Source organism: Lathamus discolor, chromosome 6 (genome assembly GCF_037157495.1).
Source record: "Lathamus discolor isolate bLatDis1 chromosome 6, bLatDis1.hap1, whole genome shotgun sequence".
In the NCBI taxonomy this organism is placed as follows: Eukaryota; Metazoa; Chordata; class Aves; order Psittaciformes; family Psittacidae; genus Lathamus; species Lathamus discolor.
Genome location: NC_088889.1, coordinates 61457745 through 61474389, shown reverse-complemented (window position 1 = coordinate 61474389; position 16645 = coordinate 61457745). Strand labels below are relative to the sequence as shown.

The window sequence follows — 16645 nt, the reverse complement described above, 5'->3', positions numbered from 1 at the left end:
CGGGCAGGCCCGGGGAAAGGAACCACCCCCCCCCTCACCCTCCCCGGCCCCCCTCTGTGTCCGCCCACACGGGCGCCATGGCAGCCAACGGCATCGCCGCCAACGACCGGGACGCCGTGCAGGTAACCCGGGGCTGCCCCCTACCCCTGCCGCCCAGGTAATGCAGGGCCGCTCGCTCCCCCCAGCCGGCACCTCACGGTCCCCTCGCCGGCTGGGAGGGACTGCTGGCTGCATGACATGCGACAGTGAACCGGCATAAGGCTTAACGGCGTGGCCGGGCCCCGCCGTGACACTGGGGCACTGCTGAGGGCTTCGCGTTGTGCCCGTCCGGCGTACTCCTTGTTGTTACTTATCAGAGAGCACAGAGGCGTTAGGAAATGTATTACACTTCCCAAAGTGCTGCCAGCTGACAGTCCACCTGCACTTACAGGGCTCGTGGCCCTTCTATTTGTGGTAACTCTGGGGAGTTAAGTTTGGTTTAGTTTGACCTTTCTCTCTGTTTGATTGTTTGGGTTGTTGTTTTTTTTTTTTTTTTTTTTACAGAATCAAAGAACGGTTTGTGTTGGAAGGGACTTTAAAGTTCATCCGGTTCCAACCCCCTGCCACGGGCAGGGACACCTTCCACTGGACCGCGTTGCTCCAAGCCCCGTCCAATGTGGCCTTGAGCGCTGCCAGGGATGGGGCAGCCACAGCTTCTCTGGGCAGCCTGTAAATATAAAAAATCTTGTCACAAAGATGAAGGAACCTCATCTTTATGCCTGTAACTGTCTGTTAAGAGACAGCAAGCTTAAATTTTAGCAAGCAGGATTTACATTAGACCTTAGGAAAATATTTCTAACCTGGGGCAGCTAAACAAATTGCCTGTGGAGTTTGTGACTCATGAGGCTTTAAAAGTGAGGTTAAAGTAGGAGCTTCCAAACCTTGTCAAACTCACCCCAGGCTGCCATTTCCATCACTTCACCTTCCCATCTGTTGATGGTCCAACACCAACTGGCAGCACTTTTCCTGTGGCATGCAGCCCCCTGTAGCAGCATCGCTAAGATGGAAGTGGTCTGTTTATAGGCTGTCTGTTCAGAGGGGCTGCGTTAAACAAAACCTCTGCTCCCTGTGATTTCAAGGGACAGGGAGCAATCTCGAGCTCCTCACAAAATCCCAGTTCCATTTTGCTGTAGTCTTATGGTCTCACTACAGACCATCGAGGATCACTGTCTTCAGTGTTAAGAGTCACTGTGGTGTTGGGGTGGGGAGAGGGAACAGAGACAACAGCACTTTTTTCTTAATGTTTCAAGCAAAAGAATTTTACTAAGTAACTACCTGTTCTCCCAGTTTTGGCGTGTTCTGTTTTTTGCCTTTTGTTTTTTGTTTCTTTGCCTTTGTTGTCTTTATTCTGTAGTTGTTTAACCTTGGTAATGTGCCTTCCCCCTGCTAAAAAAGCTTTCCTCTTGGAAATTGCCTTCCATGGGCATAAATGACTAAACTGAGCACTAGAGCAGCTAATCACTTATTAAAAAAAGAAAAAAAAATCCTATTAAAGTTTCTAATTGCTGCAGTAAAAGAAAAGAAAACAACAAGCAAACAACAAAAAAACCAAACAAAAACACATAAAAAGGCAAACCATAAATGATCTGTTTCATTTGGAGGTCTATAGTTGCTTTAAAAATTGATAGTCTATGTCTTTTAAGCAGAGTAAGAATCCACACCGCACTGCTTTCCAGTCTTTTCCTTAGAATTATTCGTTTTCCTCACTTAAAAAATTCTCTTTTGCATTATAGAATCCTTGTATGGTGCTGAAGGTGCTGTAAAAAATAAACTTTTTTAAAGGATCATGACATTATTTTTGCAATTTTGGTTTAGTTGATGCATTTCTATGCTAAAGACAGATTTTAAACAGAAATCTACCAGCTTAGTATTGGTACTTTTCTCACTTCATGTATACAGTGTAGCACAAATCTGGTTTACTACATCAAACTTATCACTACATGGCTATTCAGAGAAACCTCATCATTATTTACTACCTGTCAGTATGAAATATCATCAGTATGATTTCAGCTGTGCAGCCTGTGCTTGCTTCTGACAAAAATCTATGATTTCTAAGCAATTTAGGAAAGGCAAGTACATATTTCAGGCACTTTATATTTACTGTAATATCTTAAAATATCCACACTGTAGTTCAGCTTAACGCCTTTTGAAAATTATCCTCAAACTTTTACAAATTGTGTTTGTTCTACAAGTAGCCTGGGTCCCTTGATTTTTGTTATATTGGATACACACTGTGTTCTGAGGTTTTGGGTCAGGAGGGTGGGTTTGTTTGGTTTTTTTTTAAATCGTATTAGGTAAAGTAATTTAAATAAAATAGGAAAAGCTCATTTTCCTTGAACAACCACAGTCTTCCAGAATGCAATAATATATTTTTTAAAATAGGCTTGACTGCTGGAAATAGATTCTAATTTTTCTGTGGATACTTCCGGTCAGTTTCTGTTTAGAGATTTATCAGCAAATTTCTTTTCAAAAGAATAATTGGTTGAAAAATTAGTCACTTCTTTTAGTTCATGGAAATCTGTGGAGTTGTCATTGATACATAACAGCATGTAGAAACTGGTGGGCCAGTTCCTGAGTTGGAGATAAGAAAAGAGACAACCAATGGGATCTGTACTTCAACTGGAAAACCAAATTTAAAATACTGCTAATTGAGATTTGACAGAGAGTAATCCTGTTGAGTTGCCTTCTGCTTTCACACATGTTCGCTCACAACCTTATTATAGCAATTACACACTTTTAATTATGGAAAGAAGTGTAATTTTTATCATCAGCAATTTTAAATATGAAATAGTCAGATTTTTGTTCAGCTGGTATCTAGTGATCCTGGAAAAATACTGTTAAACTCTGAGGATTGATTTATAATCCTAGAATTCTTCAGCAAAATAGTCAAAATTCCTTGATTATATTTCTTTTCATATGTTTTTGCTAAAGTAGCTTCTGATTTTGAACTTTGCAGAATTATTGTAGATGATTTATGAAAGTGGTGAAAAGCGCCCCTGCTATCCTATTAATATAAATTTTGCAGTAAATGCCTGGATTCATCCAACAGGGAAAACATGAAACAACTGTGGGAATATTATAATTCTTATTTTTTTTTCATGGCTGTGTACATTCAATAAATAATAACAATATAAACGTATAAGCTTATTCCATCAAAAGTAGAAGAGACATAATTTTTCTTTGAAATAAAAAATAGTGGTTGTAGTACTTAGGAATAGACATTATTTTGAATAAGAATTAAACAAGGTACTGGAGGACTCCGTTTTGTGACAGGTGAATTAGGTATAGCTATTAATTCTGTATCAATAAATCATAACAATGAAACAGCGACCCATAATTTACACATAGCTGTGCTTGTTTTGTGTTTGCAAACATGCAACACATGCATTAATGCCCATGGCAGGGGGTTGGAACTAACTGAACTTTAAGGTCCCTTCCAGCTCAAACCATTCTGTGATTCTATGAAGTTTGAAGTATTGATCAGATGTAATGCGTATAAAAAACGAATTGTGTGAGAGTTGTCTGCAGTAGGAGGGGACTGTGTTTGGTGACCTAAGGGTTTAGTTTGCCTAAAACTATTCCATTTTTCTCTTGAAAGCAATGCAAGAAGCACATCTGTTGTGCTTAATTTCTGATTTCTCTCACACACCCATATAAGATACAAACCCATCTGTATTGCTGTGATAATGGGGTGGAAATCTTACTCTATCCTAGGGAGATAAATAAAATTGCTGCTTTGTTTTGCTGTTTACTTCCTTACTTGATGGGTTCAGTCATATTAGGATCTTTGTGAAAGAACATATGATTTTTATCTTTACACTGGTAAAGGGGGGGGGGGAGGGGAGGAAATTTCACTTTTTGTTCTGTCAGATAACCTGAGAGAAATACTTAAAACAACGTGCAAATGCATATATTCAAGCACACAGCATGAATTAACTTCTCAACGGTTTTCTCTGTGTATACTGGTTATATTTCTTATGTGAATGAATCCAACATGAAAAATATTTAATTTTTTAATGTAGCACTCACTTAATCAAAGACCACTGCCTGTTAGGTACAGCTTTTTTGTTTTATATGATCAATACAGAGTAATGTTTAGAATTTCCCATAAATAGTTTTGTCTTGTACTGTAAACCCATTCTGGTTTAGATGAACTATGTGATTAATCTGTGACACTGCAGATACTTTGGTTAATAGATATTTATTGATGTACTGAACAGTGGAATATTGAAAAAATTAAGAACTTTTTTTCCTTCTGAAAGAAATATTAAAAAATGCAATTGCCTTCTGGCTAAACTGCATGTGATGTAATCTCACATTGTAAAAATGTAGGAATGTGTACTTCATCAAATAATTTGCTTGTGTTTTCTATGGTATTTTTGACTGCTATGTAAAAATATAGAACAGAACAAATAAAGTCTCTTCTACTGAAATTTGTAAATTAAGCAAAATAAACCTACAGAAAACTGATTCATTTGAAAAAAAAAATAGTTGAACTTTTCAAAATGGATAGTTAGATGCATTTATTTTTCTTTTTTAATAGCAATAGTCTACGACCTAACCTTGCTGGGATAAGACCTGTGGGCCACTGCGCTGAAATAAATTTGAGATTAAATCTTTCCTGTGAAGGATAATCAGACATGCATTTTGGGGAGTGGGGGGGCTTTTGTTTGTTCCTTTCAAGGTGTGAATGGGTCCTGCAAAGCATAAAGGGATTATACAAACACACAGTTATGTTGTAACTGAAGTTCATAAGCATAAATCAGACTGTCATACTGCCGTATAAAAGTACTGTCCCCTTAAACTTAATTTCAGCTTTGAAATGCTTAGATTTATGATGTTTCTGATGAGTTTTAATTTATTTCTTTACTTTTAGGAGAAGTTACATCCAAGAAATCTTATCCCAGAGCTTTGTAGACTGTTTTATGGTTTAGGCTGGGTAACAGGAACGGGTGGAGGAATCAGCTTGAAACATGGGTGAGTAAAGATAGAAGAAAAAGAATGTGATGGTTAGAGGGGGGTGGGGGTGGCTGTGTTTAGTAATTGGTGAGGGCATTTCAGTTGCATGAAAAATATTTGAAAGTCAAGAGTGAGCAAGAAGATAGAGGAGAAATGAACAGTACGCCAAATTTTACCATATAGAAGGGTGGTAGCTAGTCTGAATTAGTCACTGCAGTCCCTTCAATAGAGATAATCTTCACAGAGTGTCTTTTTTTCTTTTTCCTATCTTAGTTTAAGGTAGATGAATTGTCTTTAAGGGAAAATGCATTCCCCCTTTTTAATTTCATTGACTATGGAATTTAGGGTGGGTTACACCTGGCCACACAGCTTTCAAATGCCTGCAGTTAGATGAGAGGGATCCCACCCTAGACATTTTGCAGGCAGGAAATTTCCTTTAAGGTGTTCTACTGAGTTAATTTCTAAGGAGATATTCTTAAAGTATTGCTAAAGCAGAATAGGTAACAGCAAAATAATTTTTGGTCTGTATTCACTTCTGAGAAGCACCGGTTTGCTTTTTAAGTTGCTAGACACCCCGTGTTCATACTTTCCAGGCTTTCAATGGAGACAGAGCTCCTCTCAGTGGCCACTGAAAAAGGCGAAGTCCTCATTCTTCAGAGCACCTTGCACAGTGCCTGCAGTTCTGTCCCCAGTCACAGGGTGTAGTGACACTAACTTGAAAGCGACCGACCGCTCATTTTTCTGACATACACTTGCATACGGACACATACAGCCATTGCTATTCAAATATATTAGAGAGATACGTATGAAGGAAAGGCTCTAAATGCTAATATTTGTGCTATTCTGATGGCTTTGTGCAGGTCATTTCACTTCCCTGCTTGATTTTCCAAGCATAGCAACAGCAGTAGTTGTCCGGTAGTAATGACAGGAATGATAAGGGTTTTTTTCTTGTTTTTAAAGTTCTTTATCTGTGGAAATGTATTTCTAGCACTACTTTCTCATCGGTAGCTAAATGTAGCCTATGTTCTTTGTAATTTCAGTGTGATTGATGTTGGTTGTGGCAAGACAAATGGTATCAACAGAGAGCACACTGTCATAGTACAGTTTCCCCCAGCAGTTCTATAACTTGGTTGCGCAGACTACACCAAAATACGTATTTGAGTTGGTACCAGTACTGTACATGGTCTTGGAATCTATGTGGCTGTACTGTTCTCTACCTACAATAACATAAATGTTTCAAAATTAATAGCTATAAGGCAGAGATCAGACTGGCTTAGAATTGTTGCATTGGAAATAGTGAAAGAATGATTGAAATTTGATTGAAATTCTAACAACTGGTCTTCTCAGCTAATTCTAATCAGCATTACTCATTGTGTAGTTTGTATCAACTACCCAGAACAAAAATGATGATTCGGACGTGGGATAGCATATTAAAAATGGATCTGGAATTCTGTGTCAGGTGCTCTGTATTTCAGAGGTATCATGTATTTCAAAAGCTATATTTCATCATCAGATTTTCCATTTATGATTTAATTTCTAAATTTTTTGATTTCTAAAAAGGAAAATGTAATTTTAAGAAGAAAATGCATGTCTTTCATCAGAATCCAAATTACCATTTGAATTCTCGGTATGTTGCACTTTCTTTCATTTTGTTCATGTGAAGAATTTAAGACTAAAGTAATGCGATGTTGGCAGTGTTAATTCATGAATGTTAATAATTACAAATATAAAGCTATGTTTTTATGTGATTCTCAGCCATTTTACCGCTGTGAAGAGTAAATTATCCTAAAGAGTTGTATTTTTGGAAGATTTAGAATCATAGAATCAAATTGCAAAAGGCCCATAAGATTATCGAGCCCAGACGTAAACCTAACACTGCCAAGTCCACCACTAAATCATGTCCCTAAGCACCATGTCTACATGTTTTTTAAATACTTTCAGGGGTGGTGACCACCAGTTCTGTGGACAGCCTGTTCCTATGCTTGACAACCTTTTCAGTGAAGAATTTTTTCCTAATATCCAGTCTAAACCTTCCCTGGCACAACTTGAGACTATTTCCTCTTGGTCTATTACTTCATACTTGGGAAAAGAGACTGGCCCCACCTCACTACAGCTTCTTGTCAGGTAGTTGTAAAGAGTGATAAAGGTCTCCCCTCAGCTTCCTTTTCTCCAGGCTGAACAATCCCATTTCTCTCAGCAGCTCCCCTCATAAGACTTGTGCTCCAGACCCTTTACCAGCTTCATTGCTCTGCAAGTGTCCAGAAATTTCTCTTGTCCAGAAATATAAACATCTCATGTTCCTTAGAAAGTGTGCCTGTAACTTGACTAATTATTCACTAGATGTCTCTGTGCTCCTGAATTTAGTATGTAACTGTTGAAACCAAACAGCGATTACAATCAAGAGAGATAAGTGTGCAAGGTGGTGGGGGGACGGGATGACATGATGAGGAAGGGGAAGGTTGCTAATATCAAAATAATTTCAGATTACATTTTAAAATCATCCTCATTTAAATAAGTATTTTAAAGTCTTTGCAAGAACTGATGCAATTGGAATTAAATTTCAGTCATTTAATTGCGTTGAATTAGTGTTGTCTTTTTATCAATATAGGTAATATAGATGCATTAAAAACCTAAACAATACAGTTATAACAAAAATGTAAAGTATTTGTGTTGTAGAATTCTACAGATAATATTGTTTATAGGTAGCCTGTGGATTTTTAAGCAGTAGTTTTTCACCTGTTTTGTCAACTCACTATCTGCTTGCGATTTCTCTAGTTCCTTTTTTATTCTGAATTCTAGGGATATGAGTTTGGAATTATTGCAGGTGGAGGCTAGGTGTTTGTAGGAAAAACAAAGCTGCTGTTCCTGAGTGCATTTTGGATCTCATCTTGTTGAAAGCAGTTTTGTACTCCTTCAAGTTAGAGATTTCTCATGCCCTTGTATGATCTGGTTCTGTTCTGAAAACATGTCAACCTATAAAAGGAGCAAGAAAGTTACTACGATACGAGGAGCCAGATTTACTGTTTACTTTTCAGTGGATTGAGAGCTCCAATGCCTATGCAGTTGAACAACCCTGTCTTGATCATTTTTCCCTGTCTGTAACTCCTCATAGGAATGAAATCTACATCGCTCCTTCAGGAGTCCAAAAAGAAAGAATACAGGTATGTTCAACTGTGTTTTTACCACAGAGTTCATCTTGAAATAGATGAAAGTACCTTTGTTTAGAGTTTCATTTTTTCTTATGTAAAGTCAGAAACTTGTTATACTATTGACTGTCTTATTGAAACAACTGAGGGTTCCACCCGGTACTCCACTAGCATAGCAAGCCAACATGTATTTCAGTGGCCAGTGTAGATTAGTCTTGATGGTCTCTTTGCTTTAAATTAATGCAGAAGACTGTGAGATTTGAACATCATTAAAGTCCATCTTTATTCTTCGTCAAGCCTGAAAAGCTTTCTAGATGTCTGGCTGCAGTGTCAAGTTACAGTGGCACATACATAATTAAGCATTAACGCCTCATATCTATTTTCATTTGAGCAATGACAAATCTTTGTCTTAATATTCCCAGTAAATATATAGGCTCTGCCCATGAAAAGGTGACCTTGTCTGTCTGCCTCCTGTCCAAAAAAACCCCCAGAGTATAAGTGGAGGGGAGAATGGTAAATGGTAACTATTTTATGACAGCAGGAACTCCCCCAAAATAGAACAATATGTGAAAGGACTTTGTTGTTTTATAGATCTGAGGGTAAATACAATGAGAAGTTAAAGGAATCTCTTCACTGATAGAAACTTGAAGCTTCATAGCAGTCCTCGTTGAGGATGTTAGCAAGTAAGGCAGGTGAAGGCATGTAAGATGATATGGCAAGATTGTGGTGGTCTGTTGTTTGCTAGCAGTAGCAGTGAATTCAGCACAGTAAGGAAATCTCTTGCAATTGTATTTCCTTCTGATACTTAAAATAACATTAAAGAAGAAAGTTTTATTGCTGCCCTGAACAATCCGTTGTACTATTATGAGTAGCTGATTGAGGCAAAGGTTATATTCACATACAGTTACTGAAAGTAAGATTTTTAAAAATAGTTTATCAAGTTAAACATATTATATGTAGGTTTAAATTATGTCCTTTGTTGGTTCTTTAAAGGGGAAAAGGAAAAGTACATCTACGTTTCCTATATCAGTTACTACTTTTCCTTTTTATCTGTTGTCTGTTATTTAAAAACAGGCTTTCTTGAGAAAATTTTAGTTTTACGAATATCTGTTTCGCAGCAGTCTGAATAAAAAGACCTAAGATTAATTCACATTTCATGCTATCAGTAAATAGTATTAGAAGCTAAGATAAATGTGGTGTGTTACAGCACTTTTACAAAGTTAAAATCACATTCTGTATTAAATACATGGTGTATATATGTTTTATCTCTGTAGAAGGGATCATCACAGCTCAAAAATGATTTCTCCTTTCATACAGCCAGAAGATATGTTTGTTTGTGACATGAACGAACAGGACATCAGTGGTCCTCCACCACACAAGAAACTGAAGAAGAGCCAGTGCACACCTCTTTTTATGAATGCTTACACTATGAGAGGTGTGTAGCAAATGCTTTTAGTTCACTGATGACTGAAACACTGTATCTACACATCTACAAAATTGATATTCATTATATTCTTTACACATGGAAGTTACAATGAAATAAACATGAAACTGTAAAATAAATTGATTTGCAGAGGAGTATGTACAGTGGAAAGTAATCCATGGTAACATCCTGTGAGTGTCATTTACATTTTAATCTTCTCATGTAGCTGTACCTGTGATTGTCTTTTTGGCACTAATTTTTACTGCAGTATATTGGTTGGTTGGGCAAGGAGTTGGAGGATTTACAGCAATTTTATACCAGTAGTTCTGCCAATTCAGCAACTATGGTTTAGATCCTTCTACAACACTTGGCTGGGATCAAAGGTTCTGAATTATGGACAGGTGAAAAAAATACAAAACTTTTTCTGCAAGCAGACAGTAATAGACAGCTTTTGCTGTTGGCTCAGATTTACTTCTGTTACTTTAGAAAGGATTTAGAGAGTCTCTTCTGACCTTCCCACACAAGAAACTTACATGTGTACCCAAGGAAAATTCATTTCGTATTTTTGGCAACATTGCAACTTTCTAAGTAAATGATAATTATTGTCTGCCTGTCTTTCCATCATTTCTGTTCACTGCAAATATTTATCGTTATCAGAATAATGGTAAATACTTGAAATTAATCAAGTATGCAAAAAAAATTTTGTTAATAGGCATGTTTTATAATTAATTCTAAAAATATATTTTTATCTTCTTTTTCTGTTCTTAGGGGCAGGGGCAGTGATCCATACTCATTCCAAGGCTGCTGTTATGGCTACCCTTCTTTACCCAGGGAGTGAGTTCACTATTACCCATCAGGAGATGATAAAAGGAATCCAGAAGTGTGCTTCAGGAGGCTATTATCGGTACTTCTCTATATTTAGGAAAAGAGGCATGCTATTTGGTCGTGTGTTTTCAGAAATATGAGTAGATGACAAGTCATTTGAGTCACATGTGTTAAAAGTATGTGATATGAAGTATTAGGAATAAGGAGTGAAAACATGTCTGGAATAAATCAGTCATTGGCTTTCCATAAGAAGGTCTCAAGCCTATGGAAGGGATCTGAGATATAATCTTGTAATGCCAAGGCTACAGCCATCTGTTGAGCTACAGAAACCAGCCAAATAAAGAGCTGTGTCCTGACAGATATCTCAAGAACGGAGATGTGAACACATCTATACAGTGTTAAGCTGAAACTGAAGCCAACCAATGTTACGTTGGATTGATAATGTGAAAACTACATTTGGGTGGACTTCACATATCACTGCCTCTGCTAGTTGAGAGTATGTTGAGTGGAGGATTTGAAATTTTACTTGACAGACTTTGAAAGAAAATTCAGAATAAACAGCTCATTAAAGATAATGTCACTACTTTTCAAGGATGAGCTCTGAGGTAAGTGCAGAGTTATTCCAAACTCACATTATGTGTGATGGCTTGTTTAGAGGACTCCACCCACAGAGTGTTGAATTGTGATCTGCAAACAATATTTAATAGAATCATAGAATAGTTAGGGTTGGAAAGGACCATAAGATCATCTAGTTCCAACCCCCCTGCCATGGACAGGGACACCTCACGCTAAACCATGCGTCCCAAGGCTCTGTCCAACCTGGCCTTGAGCACCGCCAGGTATGGAGCATTCACAACTTCCCTGGGCAACCCATTCCAGTGTCTCACCACCCTAACAGTAAAGAACTTCTTCCTTATATCCAATCTAAACTTCCCCTGTTCAAGTTTTAACCCCTTACCCCTTGTCCTGTCACTACAGTCGCTTATAAATAGTCCATCCCCAGCATCCCTATAGCCCACCTTCAGATACTGGAAGGCTGCTATGGGGTATATAATATGTGACAATTAGATGAAAAATTGAAATGCTAAATTCTTTCCCCTTTTTTACGTAAATTTTTGTAATTTAGAAAAATTACAAAAAAGAAAACAGAACCTAGGGAGACCAGTGTCTTAGCTCATTTGGCCTCTCTAGTAGCAAACACTCCAAATCCAATTTTAATGATCAGAATATGTAAGAATCCAAGTAAACCTACAGGAGCCACTTAATTTTCTTTATTCGCTGTATAGACTTCCTTGGGAAAGCATCAGCATTGAAAATTGTAAGAGATGAAACTCTTAATTTTCTGAATATCTGAACTGAAGTACAAGCTGTGTTATTTTTACCATTGTTTCCTCTCTGTTTTATAAAGTAACTACTACTAGTATCCACTCATGAAATAGCTGTGTGATCTCAATGATAAATCTGAACTTGAGTTGGGGACTTATTAAAACTATTTAAACAAGTTTCTGCCAGTGTTAATTAAGATTCAAGCAATGCCAAATATCGTAGTCCTCCTTCAGAAGAAACTCTTAGGCAAGTTCCACTGAGTAACATGCATCATCTTGTCTTTGGAACTAGGGTTGTCAGGCTGTCTTTAAGTTCACATGTAGCCCACCAATGACTCCATCACAGAGAATTTATTTTTCATGTGTTGACTCTACTTTCTATTTATATGCCTTAGCAGGACAATCTTATTTCCAGGGGCTTTTTGGACTACCAAAATTATTTTTTTTCTCTCTCCAGCAAACAGTTTCATTTCCGTCTTCATGATGTGATTCCTTTAAATAATTTAATCTGAGATAAAACTTGTAGGTGATGCCAATACAGGATGAAGAGTCTGAAAAAGTTGTAAAGGGACTCAGCTACAAAGTGATATGTCTGAATAGCTGCATCTTATACATTAAAGTGTTTTTTTCTTTTTGTGCCTCAAGTATACCTTAGGTGTTGCCAGAATAACGTAGGTTTGGGAGTGAAAGGTGCTCCTGAGAATTCTTAGGTTACAGCATGACTCAAAAAGAGAAGAGCATAAAGTCACTAGTGCTGAGAATTTAACATCTTTACACGTGCATAGAGTCTGTTTCTTAAGGAAAAGCTTCGTGCATCCAGACACAGCATTTTATTTAAGCACATGATCGTTATTTTTTCTTTTAGGTATGACGATACACTAGTGGTTCCCATTATTGAGAACACACCAGAAGAGAAGGATCTCAAGGAAAGAATGGCACGTGCAATGGAAAAATACCCAGACTCTTGTGCTGTATTGGTCAGACGTCACGGAGTTTACGTATGGGGAGAAACATGGGAAAAAGCCAAAACAATGTGAGTACAATTTAGGAATATGGTATCTTTTGCCATTATACCTCAAAATCTTAATAATGACCTTAATGTCTTGTGTGTTTCTAACCCATGGACAATGATTCAGAACATTAAGTTCTGGCCTCACTGAATGTATAAGGAGCTTTTGGCCATGGGTTCATTCATGATTCCACCACATGGTTTTCCTTTCACATCAATGCTGGCTGATAGGGTTGCCAACATTTTCCTTTCACAGGGACAAGTCCTTCCTCGTATGGTACCTGCAGGCAGTCTCTGCTTTTATATGACACCGACCAATACTGTTTGTTTAGTCTTCTCTAGTCCCATTTTTGGAATTTACTTCCTCATTTGCTGATAGAAATGCAGCAAATCAGGATCCTGTATCAAAAATGCTGGGCGCTTCACTTACAGCAGTAATGGAAATAAATGGTAATGGGGCTGTGCATTCAGGCTTTTACATGGGTGATGTAAAGCTCAAGGAAGTAAATCACTACTTTTTGAAAAACATGGCAAGGCTTGGGCCTTACTTTACATTTTGCTTCTATTTTCATTTTAATTCTAGGTGCGAGTGTTATGATTATTTGTTTGATATCGCAGTGCAGATGAAGCAGCATGGGCTAGATCCTTCAAAACATCCAACAGGAGAAAATGGAATCTTGTAAACGACCACAACATTTATATTCAGGTGTGAATTTATCTATAGAAATGATCTGTTTGGAGGGAGAGACTACACATGACACCATTACTTCAGCTTGCTTTCCCACTTAGGAAGCTTCAGTGTTGCACATGTCCCCTACTCTGCTCCATTTCTGCTGCAGTTGTATTTGTGCCTGAAATAATGCTCATTTATCACAAATGCACCAAAAAGATATTTATTAACAGTTAAGTATGTGCTGTGTGTATTTTAGCATCTATGTACTGCATGAAGTGCAATTGCTTTTTAAAACATCATTGTATCAAGCATTCCTATGGAGACAGGCTGAGAGCTGGGCTTGTTCAACCTGGAGAAGGCTCCATGGAGACCTTAAAGCAGCTTCCAGTGCCTAAAGGGGCCATTAGAAAATCTGAAGAGGGGCTTTGACAAGGGCCTGTAGTGACAGGACAAGGGGGGATGGCTTTAAACTGACAGAGGGAATTTGGGATGAGATCTTAGGAAGTTCTTTACTGTAAGGGTGGTGAGGTGCAGGCACAGGTTGCCCAGAAAAGCTGTGGCTGCCCAGTCTCCCTGGCAGTGTTCAAGGCAAGGTTGGACGGGGCTTGGAGTAACCTGATCTAATGGAAGGTGTCCCTGCCCTTGACCTCCCCCATGGCAGGTGGTTGGAACTGCATGGTCTTTAAAGTCCCTTCCAGCTCAAACCATTCTGTGATTCTGTGAAGTTTGAAGTACTGATCAGGCGTAATGCATACAGATTATGTATCAGGCAGTTCTCTACATTAAGGATCCCTGAAATAATTCTCACATAAACAATATACTGCTTGGTATGACAAATTACAGCAGTAGCATAACATTTCAAAATCTTGGACACTTCTTCCTGAAAATCTAAGCAAGTTTAAAGATACCAGTGCTGAGATTATAAAGGAGTTGTTAGGCCAAAGTGGTGGTCTAACTAAACAGGATAGGCCACTTGTTGCACAGTTGGCCCATCAGATAATCCTCTCCACCCACCATGGTTGCATCAGGAGAGATGAAAAATGGCTGCTCAGGCAGTGTGAGCCCAGAACAGACAGGTGCTTGAATCGTAAGTATGTATGCCCACACTACAGGAGGAAGCAGTGGGACAGGAGCCTTACTGTCAAGTGAGTCTCTGCATGAACAGGTATTTGGAGTGCTGCCACTGCACACAGTGATGAAGACATGCTGGTTACCACACCTGCACAGAGCTACCTCTTGGCTCACGAGAACCATCCTAAAATTGCTCCTCTGCCCCTGCAGTTGAATAGATTGGACTCATATAGTGGCACTAATACTCTTTTGCCTATTTCTTATGACCCAATGTCCAGTTTTGGAATATTTTGACTTTTATCTTGTTTCCCCTACACAGGTTTCTTACGTGATGATGGGACTTCCAGATTCAACCTCTCACTGTTAGAACCAGAAGGGGGTGCTGTTATTCTCAGCTGGTTGACAGATGTTAGCAGTCAGTTTTTATTGTAAACGCATCCAAGAAGAAAAGGATAGTTAAAACAAGTAAAGAAACAAACAAACCAACAAAGCTGAACAATCATTGCTATTTGTCCTGGCAAATGCTACAGTGGGAGGAATGAAAATTCAGATGCAAAAAATTATTTTGAAAACAGACTGAGAACTAATGCGACATTTTGTTGTCATGCTTTAGAAATTCATATTTCAACAACCTGCATTTGTTGATCCTACTCTACTGCAGCAACACTGAACTTGTTCTAAGTCTCCATTTCTGAAAGTTATAGTAGCCTTCATTCTTGAGAAGAAAGTGAGGACAACCCCTTAATTAGAAGTTGAAAGCATTGTTTGAACTGGTGATTTGTTGCCATATTAATAGGAGCTTTTTCTAAAATTAAGCCTGTATCATGTATATTTTTTAATTCTCTCAATTGTCATTATAATGAGTGGGAAACAATTTTATGGCGTGCATTTGGAAGTTGTACTGACTGACTGCTCTGGGTCTTGTCTGGTTTTTACTTCTTTAAGTAAGAAAGATTTTGTTTATTACAACTTTAAAACAGCATTTTTATGACCTATGACTAGGCAGCCTAAGATAGATAGATTTAATCAAACTGCTTGTTAAAATACATTCTCACAAATTTCTGTGTCTTAGTGTCTCTTTTCAAAATCTCCTGGACTGGAGACTTGCCCTCAGTGATATCAGTCTAACCACCAATTGCCCAGCTTTCTGATTGAGTATTGAGACTCTAGTCACATGTGTGAAAGTAGACAGCAAAGATCCCTTCTAATGCAAACCATTCTGTTAATCTACGATCCATTTTGGCATTACTAGACATTTGTTTGTCAGTGGCAAATTTTTTGCAGTGATTCCACATCTTGTGAGTGGATGTGAACAGTAGTAAGAACCTGGATGAAAAATGTTATTGTTTTATATCAGAGTGACTTTGGACAGGCTGCATACTCCTGTGCTCCACTTAAGCACAAAATGCATCTCTAATTATTTTCAAGATTTCAGAGGTGCAACTGCCATGAAGGGAAAGCAGATTGCATTTCCCTCAGCAATACTTCTTGATGTGACAGTCCACTTTGTCTTGAAATCTAGTTGCCAGCAAGCGACTGTGATCTTTAATTCTTCATTTAAACTGCTGTATTTCTGTAAAAAGTAAATTCCCATTTATTCATCAGCATTCTGATGATGCTGACAAAATAGGATGTGATTGTGTCATTCCATAATACTGATATTTTGTAAGGATAAAGATGATTTTACATTTGGTGGTACTTTATTCTGCATGTGCAATGACAAACTACAAAATATTCAGAAGGAGGGATACTTTTTGCTAGATATATTCCTCTGCAGTCATGTTAATTACAAATATTTACTTCCTTATCCAACTACATTTTGCCACTCTGTAGGCTTTCTAAAATCTGTGTGAAATATCAAATTTCTGTAGTAATTGGTAAGTTCTTTCATATAGGATTCCGAGATGCTCAGAGTCCCATTCAGTGGAATGGAAATGAGCTAAATACACTCTTCACACATCTGGTTGTGTGTGAATTCTCAACAAAGAAATCAATGCCCTCACAGCTTTGGTGGCTCCAATAAACCTGTGGCACAATCAGTGCTTCCCAAAGTGTTCAGAAAGCCCCTACACTTAAGCTCAAATTGTGTAGAAGAAAAATACAAAAATTTCTCATAGGATTTAAAGCTTCTAAACTCACGGCATTGTTAATCCTGGACCGTTTTCTGATGTGAAT

General features: G+C 38.0%; 1 protein-coding gene across 1 annotated transcript; it reads left to right on the top strand.

Moving 5' to 3' along the window:
- The first annotated feature begins 21 nt into the window (after window positions 1-21).
- Window positions 22-15380, top strand: APIP (APAF1 interacting protein). The gene is made up of 8 exons (XM_065683154.1): window positions 22-122; window positions 4916-5016; window positions 8111-8159; window positions 9462-9579; window positions 10336-10471; window positions 12583-12750; window positions 13310-13432; window positions 14790-15380. Exons 1-7 carry the CDS (start codon window positions 78-80, stop codon window positions 13407-13409), a joined length of 717 nt encoding a protein of 238 aa, XP_065539226.1. The 5' UTR covers window positions 22-77; the 3' UTR covers window positions 13410-13432; window positions 14790-15380.
- The last annotated feature ends 1265 nt before the right edge of the window (window positions 15381-16645 follow it).